This window comes from Pan paniscus, chromosome 13, assembly GCF_029289425.2.
Source record: "Pan paniscus chromosome 13, NHGRI_mPanPan1-v2.0_pri, whole genome shotgun sequence".
Classification (NCBI taxonomy): domain Eukaryota; kingdom Metazoa; phylum Chordata; class Mammalia; order Primates; family Hominidae; genus Pan; species Pan paniscus.
Window position 1 is genome coordinate 54,514,681 of NC_073262.2, and position 26,104 is coordinate 54,540,784.

The 26,104-nt window shown below is 37.4% G+C and overlaps 1 protein-coding gene across 5 annotated transcripts in view; it reads right to left on the bottom strand.

Annotated features, from left to right (window-relative positions):
- Window positions 1-1,216: 1,216 nt before the first annotated feature.
- Window positions 1,217-26,104, bottom strand: part of CACNB4 (calcium voltage-gated channel auxiliary subunit beta 4) — a 268,168-nt gene continuing 243,280 nt past the window's right edge. For all 5 annotated transcript variants that reach the window (XM_003832726.6, XM_034954283.3, XM_003832727.6 and 2 more), the window contains 4 exons: window positions 23,669-23,820; window positions 21,894-21,989; window positions 10,343-10,528; window positions 1,217-7,821 (listed from right to left, as the gene is read on the bottom strand). In XM_003832726.6, the coding sequence (XP_003832774.1) occupies window positions 7,561-7,821; window positions 10,343-10,528; window positions 21,894-21,989; window positions 23,669-23,820 (695 nt within the window). In that variant the 3' untranslated portion in view covers window positions 1,217-7,560. The remainder of the gene's footprint in view (window positions 7,822-10,342; window positions 10,529-21,893; window positions 21,990-23,668; window positions 23,821-26,104) is intronic.

Here is a 26,104-nt window from a genome sequence, read left to right on the forward strand (position 1 = left end):
TCGGCTCACGGCAACCTCCGCCTCCCGGGTTCAAGCGATTCTCCTGCCTCAGCCTCCCGAGTAGCTGGGATTACAGGCATGCGCCATCACGCCCGGCTAATTTTGTATTTTTAGTAGAGACGGGGTTTCTCCATGTTGGTCAGGCTGGTCTCAAACTCCCGACCTCAGGTGATCCGCCCGCCTCGGCCTCCCAAAGTACTGGGATTACAGGCGTGAGCCACTGCGCGCAGCCAAGAATTTTTCTTTAAAAATACGTACTCATAGCCGGGCGTGGTGGCTCCTGCCTGTAATCCCAGCACTTTGGGAGGCCGAGGCGGGTGGATCACCTGAGGTCGGGAGTTTGAGACCAGCCTGACCAACATGGAGAAACCCCGTCTCTACTAAAAATACAAAATTAGCCGGGCGTGATGGCGCATGCCTGTAATCCCAGCTACTCGGGAGGCTGAGGCAGGAGAATCGCTTGAACCCGGGAGGTGGAGCTTGCCGTGAGCCGAGATCGCACCAGTGCACTCCAGCCTGGGCAACAAGAGTGAAACTCCATCTCAGAAAAAGAAAAAGAAAAATTCCTTTGAGAGAGGAGTTTCAATGAACTTTGGTTTCCTCATTTGTATTTGTATCTCATAATCCATGCCCGGCCTACTTTCCTGGGTGATCAGATGAATTAAATGTGATAATTGTGAAATAACTTGACTCTAATAAATCACTGTATAATCCTAATGCAGTGATAAAAATCAACATAGTCCATATTTCTTTGGAATCTCCTATACAGTGAAATGACAAAAAAGTCAAATTCCAATCAAGTCTTAACATAGACAATTGACCCCAAATACATACTATGGAATTCTTACAGGTACAAGATAGCTTTGGAAATGTCTGATAACTGCAATATTAATCATTTTGGAGTGGATGACTTGCGAACAATATAATACTTCATCTAGTATATTTTTCTATATCCAATCCTATTTTGCACATGTATTCTAATGTATTTTATTTCACATGTGTGTGTATTTAACTTATAAACTCTTTCCTAATACAGTACTTATTTTGTGATCACTCACAGCACCTGGCAGAGTATTCAGAAAGTAGTCATTTGATTGAATCCCTTTTTAGGATAAATGTTTAGACTTTTTCTTTTTTTCATAAAAGAGTACCTATTGATTTCCAGTATTTCTTCAATATACTTCTAGAATAATATAAAGGAGAGGTATAACGCTGGTTTCAGTGTTTTTTTCATTTATTATATAAAAGAAAAAAAGTAATGCAGTTGTTTTGTACACATTTAAATTCCATAAAACAAATCCATAGAAATGAGGATACTCTATGCATGCACTCTGCATTTTCTTTGTTAATGTTTTTATTCACAAAAATAACACCACGTTTTTTTCTTTAAAGCCACTAAAGCAGAGGGAGAACAAAACATGCAGCACTGTACACATTTGCATAGTATATTTTACCCAGCATGCCTTGTAGAATGCTACACATACCTAGATAAGAAAAATAAAAAGGGACAAATTATTAAAATAAATAACTAAAATTTAAAGAAAGAAAAAAAATTATTTGACAAAGGCATTTTTTATCCCACTTTGTCAATGGAGATATAGCAATAGCCTGGGATTTCAACAGCCCTCAGAATAGTAGGAAAAATCTTTTTACATCATTTTGCCATATTTCTGTTTTAGTATGTTTTATGTTAATACATTTATTTTTTATTCCCTCCCACCATCCCTACAAAAACACAGCTAATGGCTTTAACTTATGTTTCAAAGTAGTATTCAGTACAAAACAAATTAAAGAATCCCTAACTAATATAATTTTTTGTGGTTGGGACATCTTTATTGATCATTCTGACTCGAGGCTGTGAAAAATACAAAAATCTCAAACATGTCCAAAATTCAGAGGAGCCCTATGAGCTCACTTGCTGTGACTTTCTGTTGTTGTTATTGAAAGAGAAGAAATAAGAGGAGAAAATATGGTATGAGTGTTATCACAAAATAAAATTTAATAAATTTTATGGAAGGGAATAAAACGAAAGAAATTACATCCACAGATTGCAAGGCTATGAAATAAATTGCTGGAAAAGTATCAAGCAGCAAGTTAAAAAGATGGTAGATGAAGTAAATCTGATAAAACTTAGAACTAAATCGACATACTTTTAAAAAATATGACTGCCAAATTTAACAGTGGATTTTGTTATAAGTTTGTGCTATAACAAATGTGCTTCTTTCTCCTCAATCTATTTTTATATTATTGGCAAAATATATATTTTATAATTTTGTACTGTACAATATGTTTTTGCTACATTATTTTTCTACTGCTAATGCAGATTATAAGTAACAACATAGATTTATTTTGGCAATAAAATGCTTTCATTTTAATAACATCCCAGAAAATATTGTAAGGCATATGAAAAATAGTATGCAACGATATAGCGTTAATGATCCCGCCTCTTTATTACATCCCTTATGCATACAGAATTCACACTGATTTCAGTTAAAAGTCAAAGTGGCATGCAAGTAGGGCAAGGGTGGCCCCTACATAAATATAGACGTAGCCATTTGTTGAGAAATTTAAGTGTTCAAAACATAACCAAGAACACTTATCAAGTATTGAAAAGCTAGAGGCCAGCCACTTCTGGTTCTTAGTTCCCCTTGTAACTCCTTATAATTTTCAAATGAGGAAGTATCAGTGTATTCTCCCAAACCACTCTAAATTCATTAGTAACATTTTCTACCATCCTTCTGCAAACATTTTACATACATCATGAGAAACAAAAGAAAGTTTCATATATAACTACGACTCCCCAAACCAATTGCTACTCACTCTTAATTATACTTTGTTTATGGCAAGTAGAAGTTACAGCCCTAAGGATTATCTGATGAGATACTTTCTAGTCTTCTCATAATGTCCCTCAATTACATGAAGCATTTAGAATTAATCATTACAAGTAAAAAGAGATAGCTGCTATCAGAGGATGTATTTTATTTAAGAAAGTCCATTTTAATAAAAGAAGAAACCTTTAAAAGTAATTTTTGAATGCTGTAGTTCTGGGTGCCCATATAAGCCAATTTTTCTATTTTGACTAACTTGACTGCTTAAGTCAAAAAGAAGGTTATCCTTATTGTCTAACAGCTAATTGGATTGACTTGACTGGTTTGATCATGATTATTTTAAAGAAGAGGACTGTTCTCTGCCCCACAGACACAGCTTGAGTAAGTAACTTACTAACAGTTATAGTATTGACAGTATTTAAAGGTATGAGAAACTAATAAAACAGATTTTATTACATAATTTCCTATAAATTTTTCATTCATATAGTCATTCAAGGATGAGTTTTATATAATTTAAAAAAACACAACATGCAACATTGTCATAAAAGACAAAGGCAGAAATATAAAAGGAATAAGGGGTACATAGCATTTATTTGAAACATTGATATGAAGTTTATTCCAATTACATGGGAGTCCAAGATAATGCATATCCTTACCCAGTAAATGGCTAAGTCATGCTCTGTGGAAGTCAAGGACCAACAAAATGTGAATTTGCAAACCAGCTGCTCTTAAACATAAAGTCTTTGGACTTTTACTCCTTTAGACTTAGAACTAGATATTATAACAAGTTGCACACAAAGGCAATTCCCTTGCAGTTTGTTTTGTTCCCTATGATGACTTATTTGTTAAATTAACCTTGCCTCATGATAAACTGTGAACCAATTCAAAGAAAACTTCACTAACGTGGAAGAAATGAAAGGGTGCCAAAGAGCATTTTGGAAACATTTTAAAATCTAAAGGGAAGGCATATTTTAATAATCTATGCATTTAGCTTTGCAGCAAGGTTAGCCAGAATAGTGATAATTTTGATCACTACTTATTGACCAGTGTTTTTCCCTTTAAAGACAGATTGTCTTCTCTAGAGAAGAGGTAGTAAATATATCAGTACATAGGGTAATTTCTACAATGGTATTACATTTTTTTAAGCAAATACCAAAATAAAACTGTGTAACTAAGAAAATATATACTAACATGCAAATTAAGGTTGCCAAGACACATTCTTAACAGACATCCTGGGTCTTAACAACATTTTGTGATATGTTCATTTAAAGAGTTTAAATTTGCAAACCATCTTTTAGCATAATTTCATTTTCTTACTTCCTTTCACTGCCTCCACTTCCTATTATGAATTTTAAGGCCCCCACACAAAAGACAAGTTCAAGTATGCAGGTATGAAAAGAGGTTAACATTCCAAAAATACATTTTGCAAACGACAACAATAATAATTAAATAGCAAATTATTTAAAGGAAACAAATAATTGTCTCAGAATTTGTTTTACATTAATAAAATTCATTTCATTAAAGACTAACTGCAATGACTTATATAGTCACAAAATTAAGACTCTTATTAGGAAAGACCATCATCTAAATTGTGAACAATTTCAACCTTCTCTCCAATAGAACTGTATAAAGATAAGAGAGAATCATCATTTATAAACATTTCTAAATGTTGCTTTAAATATTAAACAAGATAATGTTGTTGGCTATAATATTAGAGTGACATTATACCCTTGAGAATTAACATCAGGATTGACAAATTGCATTCGTTTTTTTCCAGAACTACATTTCCACATTGTCACATGAGTCCACATTATTATATGTCTGTGACTGAAATTACAGAATTCTAGTATGTGGCTTATACTGTAAGTTAAAACAGTCTCAAAACAGTAAAAGACTTGTTTCTCTTGCTTATAATCATTTGCTATCTTTAAATGAAATTAATTAAAAACAAAGTATTTATGGAGTATGTATTTTTCAAAGGTTCTTGGTGTGCTTGGCAAAAATAAAACTTTTCATTTAGTATATATCTAGATTTTAAGTATCATTTACACAATAAACTCTTAAGTCTTTAAAAAAAATAAGATGTATATCCCCTTATTTGAGGAAGATAAACTTATTACAGAAGGAAGGGGAAAGAATATTCCAAATTAAAGTAAACATTTAAATATATCCATCAATAAAATATACATTATACCATTTCCAAGATTGTCAGCTTTTGAATAAGAATGCAAAGCAAAACAGGTATGGACATCTGATGGTAATTGATAGATTGGTTTTGTGCACAGATATTGAATGAGACTCTCTTTATCGGCATGACATGGAAGACTAAAAACAAGGCTTTGAAAAACCTTTAAAAACAAGTGACTTTTAAAAAGTTGAAAGAAGATGGTAATCTTGATGACTAGGAAATATATTTAAATGCTGTTACAGCTACCTGCCATAAAATGTAAGTATCTTAAAGTAGTTAAATGACCAAACTGCTAATGCTACTACAGAAAAAGCTGAACAGCTGTCTAGTCTAAATTTGTACACCTTGGTGCACTCTTTGCAATTAAATACTTTAATGCGCACAAACAAGAAACCAGTAAAGCATATAAAAAAATGTTTTGGCTAATGTTTTCTTTCTCATGCAAGTATGTGCTGTACATGTAATAAATATATTTTTGTTTGCTGGAAGATGCTCTTCTGTGTTCTAACAAAGTATTCAGTAATGGCAGGTTATATGTTTATTAAAGTGCCTAATGGATATAACTCTTTTAAAATGTCTTAACTGAAAGTTTTATAAGCTTCACTAGATGACAGAAGAATCTCACAAGCCAGTATCACATGTTAACTTTTAAAATTTACTAAGCCCATATTTTTTAATTGTATCAAATATTTGAAATGACTTACAGAATTATAGGTATCCTCATTATCAGCTAAACAGGTTCATAATGGGGTACAAACACTGAACATAAATGCAGGGGGATGTGGTGAGGTTGTAATGGGGTTCAAGATATATATATAACTCATCAGTAATGTGGAACTTATTTCCATGGTCAAGAAGATTACTGAACTGGTGCATGCTTTGAGTGCCTGAATACTGAAAGGCTTGGGGAGAAAAGAAGATACTATAAAATTAATTATCATTATTTTCAAAAATAGGCTTCATGACATGTACTAGCAGAAAAGAACTTTTATGGCTGGACTTATTGGGGTTTTAGAAAATGCATGCACTATGGACGTTTAGAAATAAGTTTTTTTTTTAAAGACATTTGTGTAAAAAGGGTCAATTTCAATAATTTCTTGGATCAGAGTGAATCTAAGGCTTCCTTGATAATATAAAATATAGGTCACCAATTCCATAATTATAGCCACTGGAAAAACTGTGAAGACTTAATAAGATGAAGAGGAGTGTTCATTAGAAATAAGGCAGCTCAATCTCCAAATTCTTTATAATTTTCTGCATTAAAAATGCTATAATTTTAGTCAACAAATATTTGCTGAATCTATGAGTTTATTTTTTACTGCAAGCTTTTAAAATCATTTGTTTCAACTTTTTTCAATCAGTCATTTTGTAAAAACACCTCCTGAATATCAAAGTTGAGTGTGTCCACATAAAACGAAATTCCTTAGCATGATTTAAAGAATTTGTTGAAGGGCCAGAACATTCAGATATTCAAAGACAGAGACTGAGAGAAGCAATGGAAAGATACTCAATCTTGTTGGCAGGAAATACAGACCCTGCGTTTGTGTTAAGTGAAATAGATGAATTCCCACCTGGAAGTGTTTAGCATTGCACTCGGGAGGATTGGTACCACATCCTTACTATCTGACTTCAGATTCCTGGATGTATGTAGTTGTGCTCAGATTGATTAAAGGGAGAACAACACCCCATTTTATATTTCACATAACAGCTATGCTTGGGCCTCTCTTTACTATTCTCTCTCACTGCTGAAAAAAATTTGAGGTTTTTTGCTTGTTTGTATTTGTTTTTGCCAACTTCAAATGAGCTAACAGTACTGACCAAACAAAAAGCAAAACACTTTGAATACAACAGCTGTGCCAGGAAAGAAAGAAAAATATTAAAATCTGAGGAGACTATATAATTTCTGCATTAAGATTTCTGAGATTTTTTTTGGCACTATCAATACATTTGGTAAGTTTGAAAAGTCATTCTGGCAACATTAACATATATTAAAATGTTTATACACTCCAACTTTAAGTGTAAATTTAGCTTCCAGCAAATAAATACCAAAGCTGGATTTGGCTTCTATTGGTATTTCGATTTTCTTATTAGTTTTTTTTTTTTTCCCCCAGATTTTTCAGTTGATTACAACATGCTCAAGTAGACTTTCTAGTCAATTCACCCAAATTCCAACAGGAATTGGTTTATAAATTGGTTCCAACTGGAACTGGTCATTTGGAATTTCCGGCATGGGAAATTATTTTATATGTGCCTTGTAAGTACCCTAAATTACAAATTGATGTGTCTAAATCTATGAAGAAAACAAAATGTACTGTTATCATGTAAATGTTGCACTTAAAAATATCTATATGATCGGGCATCTAATATCCATCTAGACTCAAGGGCATAATGTAATTTTTTTTTTGCCCCTTACTTAGCATAAAATGACAGCAGCCCATTAGCACAGTAAATACTGTGCTATGTTAGCCAAGTTAAGATGATTGGTTTATCCTAGCACTGCTATGGCAAATTGTCAACAGATGAATATTTTTTGTTTCATTAGACTCAAAGCCTATGTCGGGAGTCATGGCTATATCCCCCAGGTGATCCTCGGTTCCTATGGGGTTTGTAAGTGTCCTGGTATGAGTCAGGGTAATCTTCTTCCACAAGAGGGTAATGATCTCGGCTATGCTGAGAACTGGAAGACAAGCGGTTCCTACTCTTCCGAGCCCTTTCATTGTGATAATTTTCATCAGAGGTCATTAGACTTCGTCTTTCAATTGGAGAGTTCTCTGTGGAGTGGTTGCTGTGCCTCATTCGCTGACTCTAAAAATATCAGATAGTTCATTGATTAAATAATGTCAGCTTCATTCATCTAAACATGTAAATGTATGTAAAATCATAGGCTCTGTACAATAAGATGCTAAATATCTGACTTAATAAGGCATCCTGATGCACCAATGATCTGCTTAGAATATCTGGTCTTATTTATTTGGGACACAACATGAAAAGATGCCAGAGTGTTGATAGTTTATGAGTTTAATTCCACAGTGCTGAATGACTATGCTTCCTATTACAAATGTAGAATTGAAAGCTAACTGTTAAATGGAATTTAATATATTTAGGAAGTTCTAATAATTCCATTTCTATTGCAAAAATGAAAATTATTTTACTATTGGGAAATAAAGTTCAGAATAGCATTTATTATTTCTCTCTTGAATTGATATAATCTTTCTCCTTCTAAAGTAACACACCTCACCTTGATCTAACTGAATATTCCTTATACCTTTTAAAAACATTTTAATAAAATTATTATTTGTGCTGTTCATAAAATAAAGTGTTTCTGCATCCTACATAAATGTAATAATCTTTCCAAGGGTGTATACAATAATTATGAAGCCAGCTAATTGATACATTTATAAATCTTGCTTCCTCAACTAAAATGTCCTGCAAAATAATCTTCCAATATAAACGAAATTCCTCTAATACCATTAATTGAAATTAGTATCTTAAGATACTTATTTGAAGGCTCAGAAAATGTTATTCAACATTTTTCTCCACTATGAGAAAACATTTATCTACTTGTGTCTACTGGTTTAGGTAGGTCACATCAGTTAAGGCACAGGATCCTGCTGAAACCATGGGCCCAGACACATCTCATCTAAAGTACACTCAGATTCAGGCAGAAGGAAATTCATTTGACAGGTCACAGACTGTGCCTTTAACCTCAGGTGCCTCACAATGAAGTGTCAATTGTTACTGGGAGAAGAAATAGGCCACAGAATAAAGGGCAACACATTAACTCATTAGTGAAACAGGGAGAACCACTCTAGGTGGATGTCTTAGCAGTGATGAGTCAAGATTGTTGTATTCAATATAAAAGTGCAACATTGCATTTCTACCTACATTACAGAAGTGTATTGCTTCATGCATCTATTTCTCATTCTGTAATGTAAAATTCAGAGCCAATCCACACTAGTCAATGGTAATGTACACTCAGATCAGCCCATGGGAAGTGAAACAAGGCATGAAATAGTCCTAATGCATGCGTATGTGCTGTACATTACCACAGTACATTTTTCATGTTCATTTCTAGTTTCAAAAGCTATTCATTTGCATGACAGTTTTTCTGCTTACAAAGATGCAATTTTGTAACAGAGTAATACAGCTATAATAGCATTTCAGAGAGTGCCATTTATCTCAGAGTTAACTCTGTATGATCGACAATTAAGACTATCATTATAATCCATTAAAACAAAACTCATCATGATACAAGAGGGCTCAATTGACTACATGTTCCTCAGTTTGCTGCGGGTTTGGCCACATTCCAGCAGCTACTTGATGAATGGTAAATAATAATTGATGTAGAAAGGCAGGCTCATTTTGTACCATAAGGTCTCTGGCTCCCTATCTCTACCTCTGAGTGCAGCACCAGAACAGCAGAAGGGAGAACCTCTTGATCCTGTGTTCGTCACCAGCTTCCCTAAAGGACACGTGCCACAGCCACTTACAAAGGTGGGCACCTGCACAGCCCCAAGAAAACTCAGGGATCAGTTATTGTTTCTGAACAGAGCAGCTCTACTTATATCCACATTGTCTTGTGCAAGGTAGAGAGCAGGCCTAGCAACCTGGGTGCGGCAGGATTAATTAAGGGCAGCTGAAAGGCCTATCTGCACCTATATATCTTACTTAGCTATTGTGTAATCCTTAAGAAGTGGCATTAAGAAGTAATGGAGGGGCCAGGAGTGGTGGCTCATGATGGTAATTTCAACATTTTGGGAGGCCAAGGCAGGAAGATTGCTTGAAGCCAGGAGTTTGAGACCATCCTGGGCAACAAAGTGAGACACTGACACTGTCTCTACAATTTTTTTTTTTAATTATCCATGTGTGTGGTATGTGCCTGTAGTCCCAGCTATTTGGGAGGCTAAGGCAGCAGGATTGCATGAGCCCATGAGTCCAGGAATTTGAGGCTGCAGTGAGCTATGATCATATCACTGCATTCCAGCCTGAACAACAGAGTGAGACTATGTCTCTAAAAAAAGTAATGGGCAGGTGCATTGAGTAGGCATTACGTTTGTCAGCAGAGTTTAGACATAGGAGGAGTTAATTTACCTAAATAAAATCCACTATAAATTCACAGACAGCATAATTCTCAGGAAATTGTCAGTCTCTGGGTAGTTTTCTCTAGGATAGATCATAATTAGATAATATTTAAGATTTTTAAATATAATGTGCACATAGTGTTCCCTCTTCAGATTAAGGATGACTCCAGTCTCCATCCTAATCAAGTTCCCATAGAATTTTACATGTAAGGTTGTAAAAAGCATGAGTGAAAAAGTGACAATACCTGTAACCCAGAAATTGCTGTGGGATATGGTGAGAGTGCCGTGGAGCCCAAATTCCTTCCCAGCAGCGGGGTCATGGGTGTGCTACTGGTTGTGTGGGTGGCACGCCAGTACGCCTCCAGGTACTCCCCTAGATGTTCACACGCATCCTCAAGCTGATTTTCATCCAATATAACATCAAACATTTCCTGTAGATGACAAGAAAATCCACTTTACTTCCATTTTAGGTTTTAGGCAATGAAACCTAAAATTCCACTTAACACAGATAATAGCATTTTTAATAGCTATTAGCTAAAATCAAATTTGAGGTGCTATATGGGCAGTTTCTAAAGTTAGGGTCAAGTGAAGAGTTACACAGTTATCCATGAACGAATGTGGACATTAATATAAAAATGAAAGTGTTCATTCAATATTTGGATCTTTTTTTTTTTTTTTTTTTTTAAGACGGAGTCTCATTCTGTTGCCCAGGCTGAAATGCAATGGCACGATCTCGGCTCAATGCAACCTCTGTCCACTGAGTTCAAGCAATTCTCCTGCCTCAGCCTCCCAAGTAGCTGGGATTACAGGCGCCTGCCACTGCGTCCAGCTAATTTTTTTGTATTTTTTTTAGAAGAGATGGGGTTTCACCATCTTGGCCAGGCTGGTCTTGAACTCTTGACCTAGTGATCCACCCGCCTTGGCTCCCAAAGTGCTGGGATTACAGGCATGAGCCACAGCGCCCAGCCGGATTTTTCATTATTTAGAAAGAAAAAGATGAAGTAAGCGTAAATGTGTTACAGGTAAAATATGATGAAAACCCACGTGTATTCACATCTTTAGCCATGTATTCCTATAGAGCTGCACTCTACACGCTTTGGAATATGAGAGAAGCAAGTTTGTGGCACTGAGAAGGGAGTTCTAGACATGTTTTGGGCAATGACCACATCAATGGAATAAACATTTTTTCTCCTAAGGTAACTATGTTGAAGGGAATAACATTTACTTAGGTAATTTTCAGAATGCTTGTGAAAATAACGTTATCTGTTTTATGATAAAACAATAAGGAAAGAAAGTTTAGGATTAATAACAGAAAACCACATGGCAGTGGTTTCTGCTATCACAAGATCATTTTGTGAAATGGTTAAAAAAGAACAAGGGGTGTTTAATTAGGGAAAGCAGGGGGTCACAAAAGAAGTATCTACTGTCCACGTTTCGGACAGTAAGGCCATTGTTCAACATCTGGTCTGTACTCAGGAAGTTGTTCTGTTCCAGAGGAGCAGGGTGGCCCCCCTGTCATTGCAGTGTGGCTGGGAACACAGACAGGATATACCCCAGACATATACTCTTCAGAGGGAAACCAGAAAACTTTGGCACCACACAAAGAGAAAAGTCATTCCACAGGTAAGTGTTAGCACATCTCAACTTTCTTTCTTTCTTTCTTTCTTTCTTTTTCTTTGAGACAGTGTTGCTCTGTGGCCCAGGCCGGGGTGCACTGGAGCAAACACAACTCACTGCAGCCTGGAACACCTGGGCTCTAGCGATCCTCCCACCTCGGCTTCCTGAGTAGCTGGGACCACAGGCATGCACCACTGTGCCTGGCTAACTTTTTTAACTTTTTGTAGAGATGAGATCTCACCATGTTGCCCAGGCTGGTCTCGAACTCCTGGGCTCCAGCGATCCTCCTGCCTCGGCCTCCCAAAGTGCTGGGATTACAGACGTGAGTCACCACACCCGGCTCACATCTCAACTTTCAATAGTAGGATTGACCTTTCCCACCACCTTCATCTGCTTTTATGAACTCATTTTACCAAAATAAGAACCTCCCAGGAATGAATCAAAGACAGGGTCACTGCCATCGGCACTGATAAAGCTGGCTGAATTTAGGTTAATGGCAACTGGATGATGTGAAGTTAGTGGTGTCTCAGTTCAGTCATTCTCTTCTGTGCTTAGAACAAGGACTCTGAAGCAGAAGTCACCATGGAAACAATCTCTCTCCCAACATTTACTATTTAAATGTTTCATCACATCAATTTTTATGGAAAATTTTGGCCTTAAATTGGAAAGCCATTTGGGGTTCTTGGAACAAGACTAGGAAAAGAATAAGATGACTTCAGTCCAAATGGACTCATGTTTGAGAAGACTTAGCCAGTTCAACTCATGTAGAAAATTCCCCCCAACCAAGAACAGTTATTAGTAGATTTCAGATTATTTTGCATATTTTATTCATTCATAAAATACTCAGTACCTATTTTCTTCTAGGCACTGTGGGTATACAGTGGCAAGGAAAACAGACATCTTATGCTCAAGAAGCATAAAGTGTGGTGGGAGAGATAAGTATTAAAATCCATAATAATCTATGTCACACTGGGACTTTAATTCAGAAAAATAAAGAGACTGAGCCAGTTAACGTTTGAAGCTGCAGCATAAAGTTCTGGATTTGGAAGCAGGCTTGGAGAGATGTGTGAAAACTGAACTTACGAGGAAGGGGAAGTTACGAGTAAGCCAAAGAATGTTATCTGTAGAGGGACGAAAATAAAACAAAAAAAAGAGAAGCAGAGGCACAATGGAAGAAAGAGATCATATGGCCATGAGTGCCAAGGAAAGCAGCTACTGCCTAGAGTTTCTGTCAACATATATGCTTACAATAAATCCCCTTTTCCACTAAAGTAACCCAAGGGAATTCCTTGTCTCTTGCAATCAAAAGCCCCTCCCCACCTCATGTAAAAGTTCAACAGTTACAAATATAGAATCTCAGAACTGTCCATGATGCTTTGACATAAATAGAGGCATCGAGGTGCTGACTTGAGTGAGACAAGGACAGCTACACCCCAAAGGACATCCACAGACTCAGATGGCACAGGAGGAAGAAAGAGGAAACGAGGCAGCACCAGAACAAAGGACCAGTCTCTCCGCCATTCCAGGCTAAAGTGTGCTGCAAGTTCTACATTTTATGTGACTTGGAGTTGGTTGTTTATATCATTTTATTTATGTGAACCATAAAATTTGATTACATGGGTCTCATTCTATAATATGGGTTTGATTAGTCTCAACAAGTCATTTTCTTGCTGTTTCTTAAAGTGCCAAACTGAAAAACCTTCCAAGGATACCTGGGCCGGATGGGTCCTGACATTCACAGCCAGGATTGCAAAGCCCAAGGAGGCTAAGCAGCACCTATGGCAGAATGTTATTTGAATGAGGTTTATATCTACTTGGCCGTTCTACTTGTTACATTGTCACGGTTGTAGACATAATTAGTGGCACATTTAATTGCCGTAAGTTTAATAAAGCACTTCTCTTTGCCAATGAATGGATAGAATTTGTATATATCAGCACATGGTATAAGCCTCAGTCATTTCTAGGAAACTGCTTTTGCACTGCTAAAAGACAGATATAGGTTGGAAGATGACTTGAAACTGCTTTTAGGCTTTCAAAAAACACAGAGAAAAGCAAATTTCTGCTTCTGAATGAATACTGACATATGTGGCTTATTTTCATCTAGGAGGAATTTCACAGCCTGTATATCTGTGACAATTTTTCTCTTTAGCTGTTTAGGAAATAACACAGCTGAGTAGATCAGAGTGATAGAAACTCAGTATCGGGGAAAACAATTTTTAAAAATCATACAAGAAATGCAAAAAGAAGCAACCCAATGAATTATGCAAACCAGCTATGCCAATTTTTCATAAATTTAAAGGTTCAAGTGTAGTTCAGCTCCTTACTATGCAATATGTGGCCTGCAGCATGGGCTATGGATGCAGAGAGCTCCTAATCAGCAGAAGTCCTGGGCAGCGAACAGTTACCCACTCGGTGATACCATGCCCTTGGTGCAGCCCAAGAGAAGGGCAACGCTGAGCTGTTTTCAAAGCATGGCCACAGGGAACACCTTTGCCCTTGTATGATGGGATATTCTCTTCAGCTGAGGTAGGCAGAATGGTGTGGCTGCCAAAGTAAATAAGTAGTGAATAGGGGAATCAAAACAAACCATCAAAAAAATCAGGCACATTAGGCCCCCTTTCTGGATAAGCTCCTTCAAGAAAATTAAAAAGAAAAGCATTGTAAATAACCAAGAGTGAAAAACATGCCTCTAGCTCATTTAGTGGGTATGAAAGCTAAAATGGCAGAGAAGAAAGAAAGGGGAAGAAAGACTGAAACTGAATAAAATGGAAATGAATACTTGCAAGGTCTTAAAAAAAAAAGTATTTAACCATCTGTTTGGTACTCCATTTACAGAGTAAGAAGTAACGCTCTTTACTAGGGAAGCCACCTGAATTAAGGTGACCAAGGATTGTGGTTGCTGGGGATCTCAGTGTTTCAGGAGACATGAGACTATCACTGCTAAACCTTGAAAATTCTGAGCAAATGGTGGGTCACCCTACTTTTTACAGAAGATACAGTGCTCTCCGGGTCCTACCTGGAGGAAATGAAGCATATTCCATTTATTTCTTTTCAATTCTTTTTGGAGGGAAGATATATAAAGACACTGGGTAAGTCTTCCTTAATGACTATAAAATACATATTTTCTAGCATGGAGGGGAGAATCTCATTAAAACTAATGTATATTGTCTGTTTTTTTAAATCTAGGAAGCTATTGAATATTTTTAATAAAAAGTTTATAAAATGTAGAAACTAATTTTGCAGTTTAATTTTAACTTTTGTTTGTTTGTTTTTTTGTTTTGTTTTGTTTTGTTTTTTGGAGATAGGGTCTCACTCCAACGCCCAGGCTGGAGTGCAGTGGCGTAATCTCCGATCACTGAAGCCTTAATCTCTGGGGCTCGGGTGATTGTCCCACCTCAGCCTCCTGAGTAACTGGGACTACAGATATGCACCACCACATCCAGCTAATTTTTTGTAGTTTTTGGTAGGGATGGGTTTTCCCCATGTTGCCCAGGCTAATATTGAACTCATGGGCTCAAGCGATCCACCTGCCTCAGCCTCCCAAAGTGCTGGGATTACAGGCATGAGCCACTGTGCCTGAACTTCACTTTTTAAAGTTGGCTCATTACTGAATATTAGCTAGACAGGGGATTAAATGTAACAAAACTCTCCCATGCATATAATAATAATTATAATGATATGCATTGCTTTACATTTATTTGTTGTACATAGATAAAACTGCATGTTGGGCATTTTTCTTATTTCTAAGTGGTAAAAAGAAATAATATGGGTGAGCACACTTTTATTTCCTTGCTATTGTAAAATATAGAGACCCTGAAACTGACACCAAAAAAAAAAAAAAAAAAAGATTGGGGCAGCACTTTGGGAGGCCAAGGCAGGAGGATTAGTTGAGCCCAGAGGTTCAAGACCAGCCTAGGCAACATGGCAAAACCCTGTCTCTACAAAAAATCAAAAAATGAGCTGGGCTTAGTGGCATATTCCTATGGACCCAGCTACTGGGGAGGCTGAGGTGGAAGGATTGCTTGAGCTGGGGAGGTCATGATTGCACCACTGCACTCCAGCCTGAACAACAGAGCAAGACCCTGTCTCAACAAAACAAAACAAAACAAAACAAACCATGCACAAAAAAAGACTGGCAAGTACTGTTCAGTAAAATCAAACGGCTGAATGGTACAACATGTAATGCTAATTATAAAAATAATCAACCCAATGTTTCTTTCATATCAAAACTCCATTCTTTACATTATTAAAGCTTTTGAGATTCTGAGTATTTAACTCACTGGTCAACTAATGATGGGAAATTAGACTCTAAGTTGAAGGGCTTTTAAAAGATCTATGATGGGTGTGGTGGCTCATACCTGTAATCCCAGCACTTTGGGAGAACAAGGTGCGCAGGTCACCTGAGGTCAGGAGTTTGAGACCATCTCTTTTAAAAAATACAAAAATCTCTTTTAAAAAATACAAAAATTAGCTGGGTGTGGTGGCACATGCCTGTAGTCCCAGCTACTTGGGAGGCTGAGGCAGGAGAATCGCTTGAACCCAGAAGGCAGAGGCTGCAGTGAGCTCCGATCGCGCCACTGCACTCCAACCGGGGTGACAATATTACTGGGCTCTAGCAGTTAGTTCCAGGTAGTTTCCACTTTAATGAGCTAAACAGGAAAGATAATCATAATTCTTGCCAGTAATTGGTGAGGTTAAAATGAGGGCAAAAAATATATAACTTTGATTCTTTTGACTTCCTCTCTCTTGATAATTTGTGACACTTGATGTGAACCCAAACATGTTTTCCTCCCCACAACCCTCCATCTGTCCATTCGTATTCTTCAAAGATAATACCATCTACCAACATTAGTGCCTACAGAAAAGGCATCCCATGCTTCTGTTAAAGTCAGATTAATTGGATGTGCTAGATCATAGCATTGGTGGGAATGAACTACCCCTAACTCGATATACCCAAGTCCAGTGGCTGAAATCCCTGGAAAAGGTGTAGTCCCCTTTGGGCTGAGAGAAATTGGATCCCATGTGGTCTTATTTCATGAAGCAAACATCTGAAATTGATTACCCCCCTTTTCAAAAGCAATGTTAGGAATTAAACTGTGGACATCCAGGGGCTGTGAATAATGAATGCACCAATGAGGAGAGCACTTCAAATAGACAGGTAAATCCACACGATTCTAAATAATTCAAATAAAATGACTGGAAGAGGGCAGTGGAAAATTACTACCGTGAGAGCAATATGATCAAGGATAACTGGGCACTATCATTCGCTCCAGAATTCTTGTGTTTCATAGGATAAATCTGAGTCCATTCAGCAGTGGAAAATAAAGGGCGACAGAAGAGAGTGACCATGGTTACTGTAACATTAGAGGTTTGCAAGACTCTACTGAGGAGATGAGTTCCCCTCTCCCAGAAAGAGTGATCAATGTCATTTTACACACAAAAAAACATTACACAGCTCAAACAGCCACAGGGTCAGCTTTGGGTAACACAAGCCAGATTGTAACTAAGTAGGATTAAAGGATTACATTTCATTTATATGTTCAATTGTCTGTCTCTCAGCTTTTCTTCTTATTACCATAGTACTGGGGAAGTTTACACTTGGCCTTCTTAAAAAACATACTATTTTCAACTTATCTGAAGAGAAAAAGAATATCAATACTTGGTAGAAGCAAAAAGAAATAAAAAAATGTAGTGTATAGATGTATAATGGCAATACAAAATCAGGCTGGTCATATTTAAAAAAAAAATGAGATGGGTTTGCAGGTCCTGTTCCCATGGGTCCCCTTTTGCCTGCATCCCATCTTTTCTTCTGTGAATTCCGAATGGGCAACGAGAGGAAAGTCCTTCCTCTTCCAAAGTAGAACTATCCAGTAGCCCATTTTCCCCACTCATCTTACTGTCTATGACAGATTTTAAATGGTCACAAATTCCTTGACATTCCCTCATGGAGATGAAGAGTTAGATCCCCTCTCCTTGAATTTAGGCAGCCTCTGTGATTTTTTTTTCTTTTAAGAGACAATGTCTCACTCTGTCGGGTAGAGTGCAGTGGCATAATCCTGGCTCACTGCAGCTCCAAACTCCTGGGTTCAAGCAATTCTCTCACCTCAGCCTACCAAGTAGCTAGGACTATGCCCAGCTAATTTTTAAAAATTTCCTTTTAGAGACAAGGTCTCAGTATGTCTCCCAGGCTAAAGGGCAGTGGCACAATCACAGCTCAGTGCAGCCTTGAACTCCTAGGCTCAAGCCACCTTCCTGTTTCAACCTCCTGAGTAGCTGGGACTACAGGCACTCACCATGCACCCAGCTCTTTGTGAGTATTTTGATAAACAGAATGCTGTGGAAATGATGTGGTCTGGTATCTATGCCCAGGCTGTAAAAGACTGGAATCTTTGCTCATGGAGCCTGGGAGCTGCCACGTAAGAGCCTGTATTCAAAAAGAGCTGGCTGAGCCCAGCCTTCAGCCATTTCTGCTAAGGTACCAGGGTCAGCCGCCAGCTGAATACTACAAGTGGCCATTGTTTGAAGTGACTGAGTTTTGGGGATTATTTTATTGCAGAGTAATAGATAACCATAGCTTGGTCCCAGAACAAGGGGGCAAGTTCAGTTTGCCAGCTAAATCAGGCCTGTCTCATGCCTCTACAAAGTTTGATCGGAACACAGCTACACTCATTTGTTTACACACTGTCTATGTTTGCTTTCCTGCTCGAGAGCAGAGATGAGTAGTTTTGCAAAGGAGTCTATATACCCCACAAAGCCTAAGATATTACTATCTGGCCCTTTACTTAAAAAGTTCACCGATCTCTCTCCTAGAAAAATCCTTACCCATGAAATACATACTTATCTTTTCTTTTTCTTTTCTTTCTTTCTTTTTTTTTTTTTTTTTTTTTTTTTTGAGACAGAGTCTTGCTCTGTCGCCCAGGCTGGAGTGCAGTGGCATGGTCTCAGCTCACTGCAACCTCCACCTCCCAGGTTCAAGCAATTCTGCCTCAACCTCCTGAGTAGCTGGGATTACAGGTGCGCGCCACCACGCCCGGCTAATTTTTGTATTTTTAGTAGAGACGGGGATTCACCATGTTGGTCAGGCTGGTCTCAAACTCCTGACCTCATGATCCACCCGCCTTGGCCTCCCAAAGTGCTAGGATTACAGGCATGAGCCACTGCACCTGGCCAAAACCCATACTTTTCTTTCCAGGAGAATATATAACTGATCTGTTGCCATTCATCATCTAGTCTTGCTAGACTAGGAGAAAGAGATCTTAAGCTGACTTTGGCCCAGGCATATAACCTTTGAAAAGCCAGTTTTCTTGGTCTCAGTTCCATCATTTGTAAAATGAGGAGATTGGACTAAGTCTTTCCCTAGACATGTTCCACTGGACCCATAGGATGCTCAATGGAAAAGCAGATCTGCAGTCACAATTTTAGGGGAAGCTGTGCATACTATTTGTCCTATTGGAGATATAAAATACACATTGGCATATTCAGGGTTCTGTAGTAAAGAAACCAGACTACCTTTGTTCACCTAATTGTTTTCTCAAACATTTTTGGTATCAGGATTATTTTCCCATAACACTTACTGATATCACATAGGACCCATATTATAAATAATATAGTCTAGGAAATACTATATTGGGTGCTCTTTAAGGTCCCCTTTTGCTTCAACAGTCCCTGGATCTAGGATTAATTCTGGCTACAGCGTTAACTTTTTTCAGAGCTCTTATAGGCTTCCCTTTCCAAAAACTGTTGCCTTTCATTTCTTAGCAATGTGATACTCTGCCAATGTAATTTGCTGACTTTTCATACTGGAGATACAGTGGCCAATTAAGTAAGTCGCAAATTCTCCTAAAGGAATTAAAATGACACAGTGATCACCAATCTTTGGATGACAATTATAATTATGGTCTTGAAGTAAAGCAGGGGCAAATGCAGACACATTTTAAGGTTACTACTGGTTTTTATAATCCAAAGATTTCTTCGCACATGCCAAAATAGAGGATACTATTCCTCCTCAGCATTACTACATCTGTGCAGTATCAATTGAACATGTTTAATAAAGTAAACAGTGTTTAGAAAATGTTAAGTACAAGGTAACCTTATCCATCCAGACTGCCTGTTTAAAATTCCAGGTTATCTTACCAATTATATAAAAAGATAAAGTGTTTATCCTACTGAGATAATGGTAAGGCAAGGCTGTCTTTCCAGTCATGGAGCTGTTTGAAATCTCTGACCTGGGTACAAGTCCTAAGGTAGCTCATTATATTACTTGCTTTTACAGATGCAAATATCTTTTCTTGATTCCAGCTATTTCAGATGTAACAAACCATATTATATGTACAACTACTCAATGATCAACCCTCTCAGCAGCTAAAATCCCTCAAATTTAATAGGACACAAGAATTTTCTCTAGTAATTATTAGAATAAATGTTAATAAACTTATTTTCATAAAAATAAAATTTCTCCAATAAATCTCTTGCATTTGTAATTCCATTTAGGTGTCTGCTTCCCAGAAGACCAAACTGATATAACTATCCTTATAAGATTGTTCCAAAAATTGGAAATAATAACATAGTTCCCGGCTTTTGATAGCTAGACAACAAAGATTATCTTCCTTCAACTGTGAAACATTAGAAGGTCAGGGCTGGGCAATACATTCTTCTGTGTCTGTTCAGTGCCTTAATCATACATTCCACTGTGTAATTGGGCTTCACTAACAGGCAGCGTGAAGTGAAACTTAACAGAGCACGCCATGCTCCAAGCTATCAAATTATCTTCAGGGTAGGTAACCAGGTACATGTGTGTATGGGTGGATGGGTTAGGGGGTAGGAAATTGTCTTTGGAGCCAGATAGATCTAGAATAGATTGAATCCTAATTTGCTATGACACCTTAGGGAAATCGTTTAATGTCTCTGTTTTCAGTTGCCTAAACTATAAAATGGAGATAATATGGCCTATCTCACCAGGTAACTGTGAAGATTAGAGATAATCTATGTAAAGCATCTAGCACACTGTGTGGCCCATTGTAAGCATCTAATGAAAGGATGCATTATTACTCTTATCGTCTGAACATCCTTTCATTTATTCACTCATTCCACAAATATATATTATGGGTCTACTATGATAGGGAACTGACATACAACAGTGAGCCAGAGGGGCACAGGTTCTTACAGAGTCTACTGGACCAGACATGACGTCACACAAAGTGTATCCAGTAATTATAATAAGAAAACTTAGACGGTGCTTCTTATGTTCCTGGCGCTGTTCTAACAGCTTTACCACATATTCACTCACTCAATCCTTACACCAATCCCATGAGATAGGTACTTGCCCAAGATTACATAACTAGTCAGTGTGGATTCAAAACCCAAATATCTGGCTCCAGAGTCTGTGCTTTTACAGGTTATGCTGTGTTGCCCTCTCTAAACATTTGAATCAGATTTCATGCTTCCATAGAGCTTAAACAATCCTACATAACTGTATAAAACAGTCTAGTGAATCCATTGAGTAAGAAGGACAGTTATTTCCTTTACAGAAACATAGGCACAGAAATAGTAAGTCAGTGGGAAAAGTGGAGAGACTGGCCACTGGGGACCCAGTGCCATGTGATAGCAGTTCCATCTCCCACCCCATCCCACCATTGCTCACCTTCTAACCCAGCAGCTGTTTTCTGGCAATGGCACTAGAAGAAGAGTTGCTATAATTTCGTTTTTCATCTGACTCAGCCCTGACTCTTTCATCTACTATAACCACAGGGCCTCTCTAGTTCCAATCAATTCTTGACCTTCAGTGTCATAATCTTTTATGCCTGCTGGAATTTTCTTGCAGAAAAGTTAAAGGAAGATCAAATTGGTATGTTTTCTTTCGTTCTTTTCTTAAGCATATCCATGTGACTGGAGGCTGAATGCTAAGTGGTTTGCTGCATGTTTGCAAAGCAAACAAGGTAGCAGTGAGAAGAACAGACCCCGGACACTAAGTTCATTTCTTATTACAAGGCAAACACCATCCACATCTGGATGCCTGAATACAAGCAACATAACAGCAGCAGTTTGTTCCAAGAAATCTTTTAGATGACAACATACCATCATCACCATCATTTTAGAATGAAAACAACAATATGAAGAAAAAAAACCCCACCCTCTTCTAACTAGTCAAGAATGATGAAGACAAAAAATGATCATACTTACTGGGGGGCATTGTGCAAGTTTATCAGCTGCCACCAGTTGAACATTCAAGTGTTTACTTTGTGACTTTCCTCTAGATTTAATCAACCGCTGTAAAACCTGATAGAAGAAGACATGAACCTGAGGTATTGTAGATGAGTTGAAAGAAAATCAAATAAGCCAGGATCTTTTTAATGCTCTGCTTGGCCCTGAGTATTATCAGAGAGGAAATGCAGTGTGAGAAATCATATATTTAAACCTGTAATGATGTCATCTGCTTACATTGGCTCTCAGTTCCATGGATTTGATATGTTCATCCTATTCTAACTCTGTGTGAAGTCTCAGGAGGAGCCTGAGTTCCCATCCTAGATTTTTCCCAGAGATTTCAGAGAGACCTGTAAAAATGGAGGGAGTGGACTGTACCAGGTCATTTATGTTAAGTAATACTTTAATATTATTCACCTGAATAATGTTTTAGCTCACTATCTCCATGTCAGATAAATGTCAGAGTCATTTTCTGGTTATTTTTGTCACCGATTATTAATGGGACATTTCAGTTTAATTTTAAATTAATCAGACTATTCTGTGATTGGAGACCCAGGCAAAACATTTGTATTAGTATATTGCTACATGTAAACCAGTGATATATCTATGTCTTTTGGCCACTGCTGTAACTGCATTTGGCCATATACTGCCATCTCCCATGGCCCTTCCCCTGCAAACAGTGCTAATCTATGAGCTCTATAATACCCCAGGACATAGGTGTCTGGGAACTCTTGTTCTTGCACTTAAGGACACCACAGTGTCATGGGCAGTGGGAAGGGCTGAACTCTCCTGCACTGCAGTGAAGTGCTTGAACCCCCAGCAGCTCTTTCAATCCATTCTACTGATTCTCAAAAGGCCCTAGTTTGTTCAGGATTCCCAAGTCCACTGCACCAAAGCAGCGTCTGCAGAGATAGATGGAAGGCTAGGATCTCAGAACATCTGGAGGAGAGTACAGCTTCTTTAGACATTCTCCACCCATGAGAGAAGACTGCCATGCTGGTTGGCAGTTGAATTTGTATTTAGGCACCAAAATACACTAGGAGGCATAGAGAAGAAACTGATTATTAAGATAGTACTTCCCAAGGGTAACCATTTCACGTTAACTTTTTAAGAACAACATCCTTTTTTAAAAATGAAAGAACACCCAAATCAAAAGAAACCAATTTGGGGCTATTTCACTTTTATTTTTACCTCCCACAATGGCATAAAGATACAAAGCAAATTTCCCATTGTGCTTATCATGGAATAACCACATTCTTTCAAGAACTCAACCTAAGCACAAATGTCAGGGTCTATAATGCTTCCATAGGAGATGTTTAAACAGTGATATTCTATTTTATATATGATCAACATAGATGCCTTTTTTGATCAATATAGATGTACTCTCTCAACTAGGTACAGAGTATGGATGACACAGGAATCAACAGGATCCAAGAAATTTACCAATATAGAATTCATAGTCTATGATAAGCCAGAGTCTACTTTTCCACATCTGTCTTAATGTTTTGTTTCTATTATACACTTGCATAACTGTCTTGTTTGGGATCTACAATAGTAGCTTTTAGAAGAAATGAACTATTATATTCTTCACTATCTGAAAATTCATAGAATCTGTACACTGTGGAAAGATTTTAAATGTGCTTATTAATAATCAGCAAGACGTTCTCCTTTGTCCACTAACAAAAAAACCACAGAGCAAAACACATTTTTAAAAGATACACTTCTAAACCTTAAGGCAGAAAGGAGCTAATTACCTTTGGAGATGAGACTTTTACATGAACAATAATTGGTGCTAAGGAAGTCTTTATAAGTTGTGCTGGGTGATTGATGGTGTCTGCATCAAGAACGACCAGTTGCAAAGATCTTGCCAACTCAAAGATTCTTTCAATTTCACTTTGTACTTCCGCTTAAAGGAAAAATAATAAATAGATCCCGGTTATTGTTATGAATTAGTTCTTACATTAGAAAGATATAGTATATTTTCAGATATGTTGGTCTACATTACAAAATAAAACATTTTAAGTTTTCATAGTCCTGTCTAATTTAAGACATTTTCTAAATATAGACAGAGATGGGTTGAGTTTTGCATACAACCAGTTGGTAGAAAAGTCTGAGATGGCTCTCTTAATTTTCTTCTTCTAGTCAATATAATATTTAGCTGTTTATATAACTACGATGATCATTTTATGTTGTTTTTGATTGTTGTTTTGTTCTAAAGAACTTTAATGTTAGCCATAGAAGCTAAAAGCACATTTAGAAAACAACTGAAATATATGTGCAAAGCAACATCACATGGAAAGCAAATTACACTGAAATATTTCTATCAACGAAGTATAAACTAATACTTTGTGGACATGCTTCTTTTAAAAAAACCCCACAACTCATCTGTTTTGACTGATATGCACATTTTTGTACCACTGGTTAATTGTTCTGAGTCTACCCTTAAAACTAATCATATTACTAAGTCTAGTTAGATTTAAGTATGAAAGCCAATGTACTTGTTCTAAGGCATAATTAGCTTCAGTATTAAAAAAAAAAAGTAAGGCCAATTATATTAAAATGCTGCAATGCATCTAGATGCAAATCTATCTGGCTGGCTGTAATAGCCAAGTGACCCAAATCTGTGCATGAGTCTAGTCAAATGAAAAATCTACTCTTTTCAAATGTCTGAAGCAATCCAGTTGTTTTTTTTTTTAAGGAAAACAGATAATCAACATAGGACATGGCTTTCTGAAATATAAAAAAGTTATATATATATATATATATATTTTATAAATTACCTGACTTATTGGATCATGCCCAAAGTCTGAATTATACTATTTGATTTTCAGAGAAATTAATTTGTTTTCGTTTTTGAGACACAGTTTCACTCTGTTGCCTAGGCTGGAGTACAGTGGCATGATCTTGGCTCACTATAACCTCTACCTCCCGGGTTCAAGCGATTCTTGTACCTCAGCCTCCCACATAAATGGGATTATAGGCACACGCCACCATGCCTGGCTAACTTTTGTATTATTAGTAGAGGCGAGATTTAGCCATGTTGGCCAGGCTGGTCTTGAACTCTTGAACTCTTGACCTCAAGTGATGCACCCACCTTGGTCTCCCAAAGTGGTGGGACTACAGGCATGAGCCACTGTGCCCAGCTGATTTTTTTATTTTTATTTTTTGGCTATAGGTGTGACCAAACAATGCTGTAATCTGGTCCAAAGTACATACAGTACACAAAACTATCTAATTTAAATTATTATTATTAATTTTTAGAGACAGGGTCTCACTCTGTGTCCCATGCTGGAGTGCAGTGGTACAATCACAGCTCACTGCAGCCTCAACCTTCTGGGCTCAAGTGATCCTCCCACCTCAGCTTGCCGAGTAGCTGGGACTACAGGTGCATATCACTGTGCCTGGCTAAATTTTTTATTTTTTGTAGAGACTGGGTCTCACTAAGTTTCCCAGGTTGGTCTTGAACTCCAAAGTCCAAGCAATCCTCCTGCCTTGGCCTCCTGAAGTGTTGGCATCACAGGTGTGAGCCATTGTACCCGGCCTTAAACGACCCTAAAGATGGCCTAGGGAAAAAGGTTGCTCTAAATATCCTCATTGAAAAGTGTTTGTGATTTGCTTTGCTTATTTAGTATAAATTCAAGTTCACATAGCCCACCAAACAATTCTCCCTTCCTTAACCAAAAGGATTGACAAGGTGTGCAGGGTCATGAATACTCAAGACTATCATGAAAATCTATTTTCTTATGTTTTGCATGATTGCATAAAATTCTTATTTCCCATAGAATCACTGAAGTTTAAGGCATGATCTGTATTAAAAAGGATTAATTTGAAGAATCAACATATCACTTTTCATGTTATCCAATACCAATGGCCTGAAAGACTTCACATTGCTTGGAAAGGTGACTAGCTTTCAGGATATTAATGAAAACAAGTGGGCTTATTTGTCAAATTCTTCTGAAATCATATTCTACATTTGTTAGTAATGTAGCATATTTGTCCCCTTTTCTCTCACATGTCAGAAACAGTTTTAAAAGAAATTTTCTTCAGAAGGAAGTTTGGAAAATAAAGTCAATTTTTACTGTAGTAAATTTCAGCCTCAGGATGTCAGGGTATGTTTTCCATTTGCTGTTTTCATTAAACTGTCACTGGCTTATGGGAGCTCCTGGCCAGGACTACATGTGAGCAAGCCT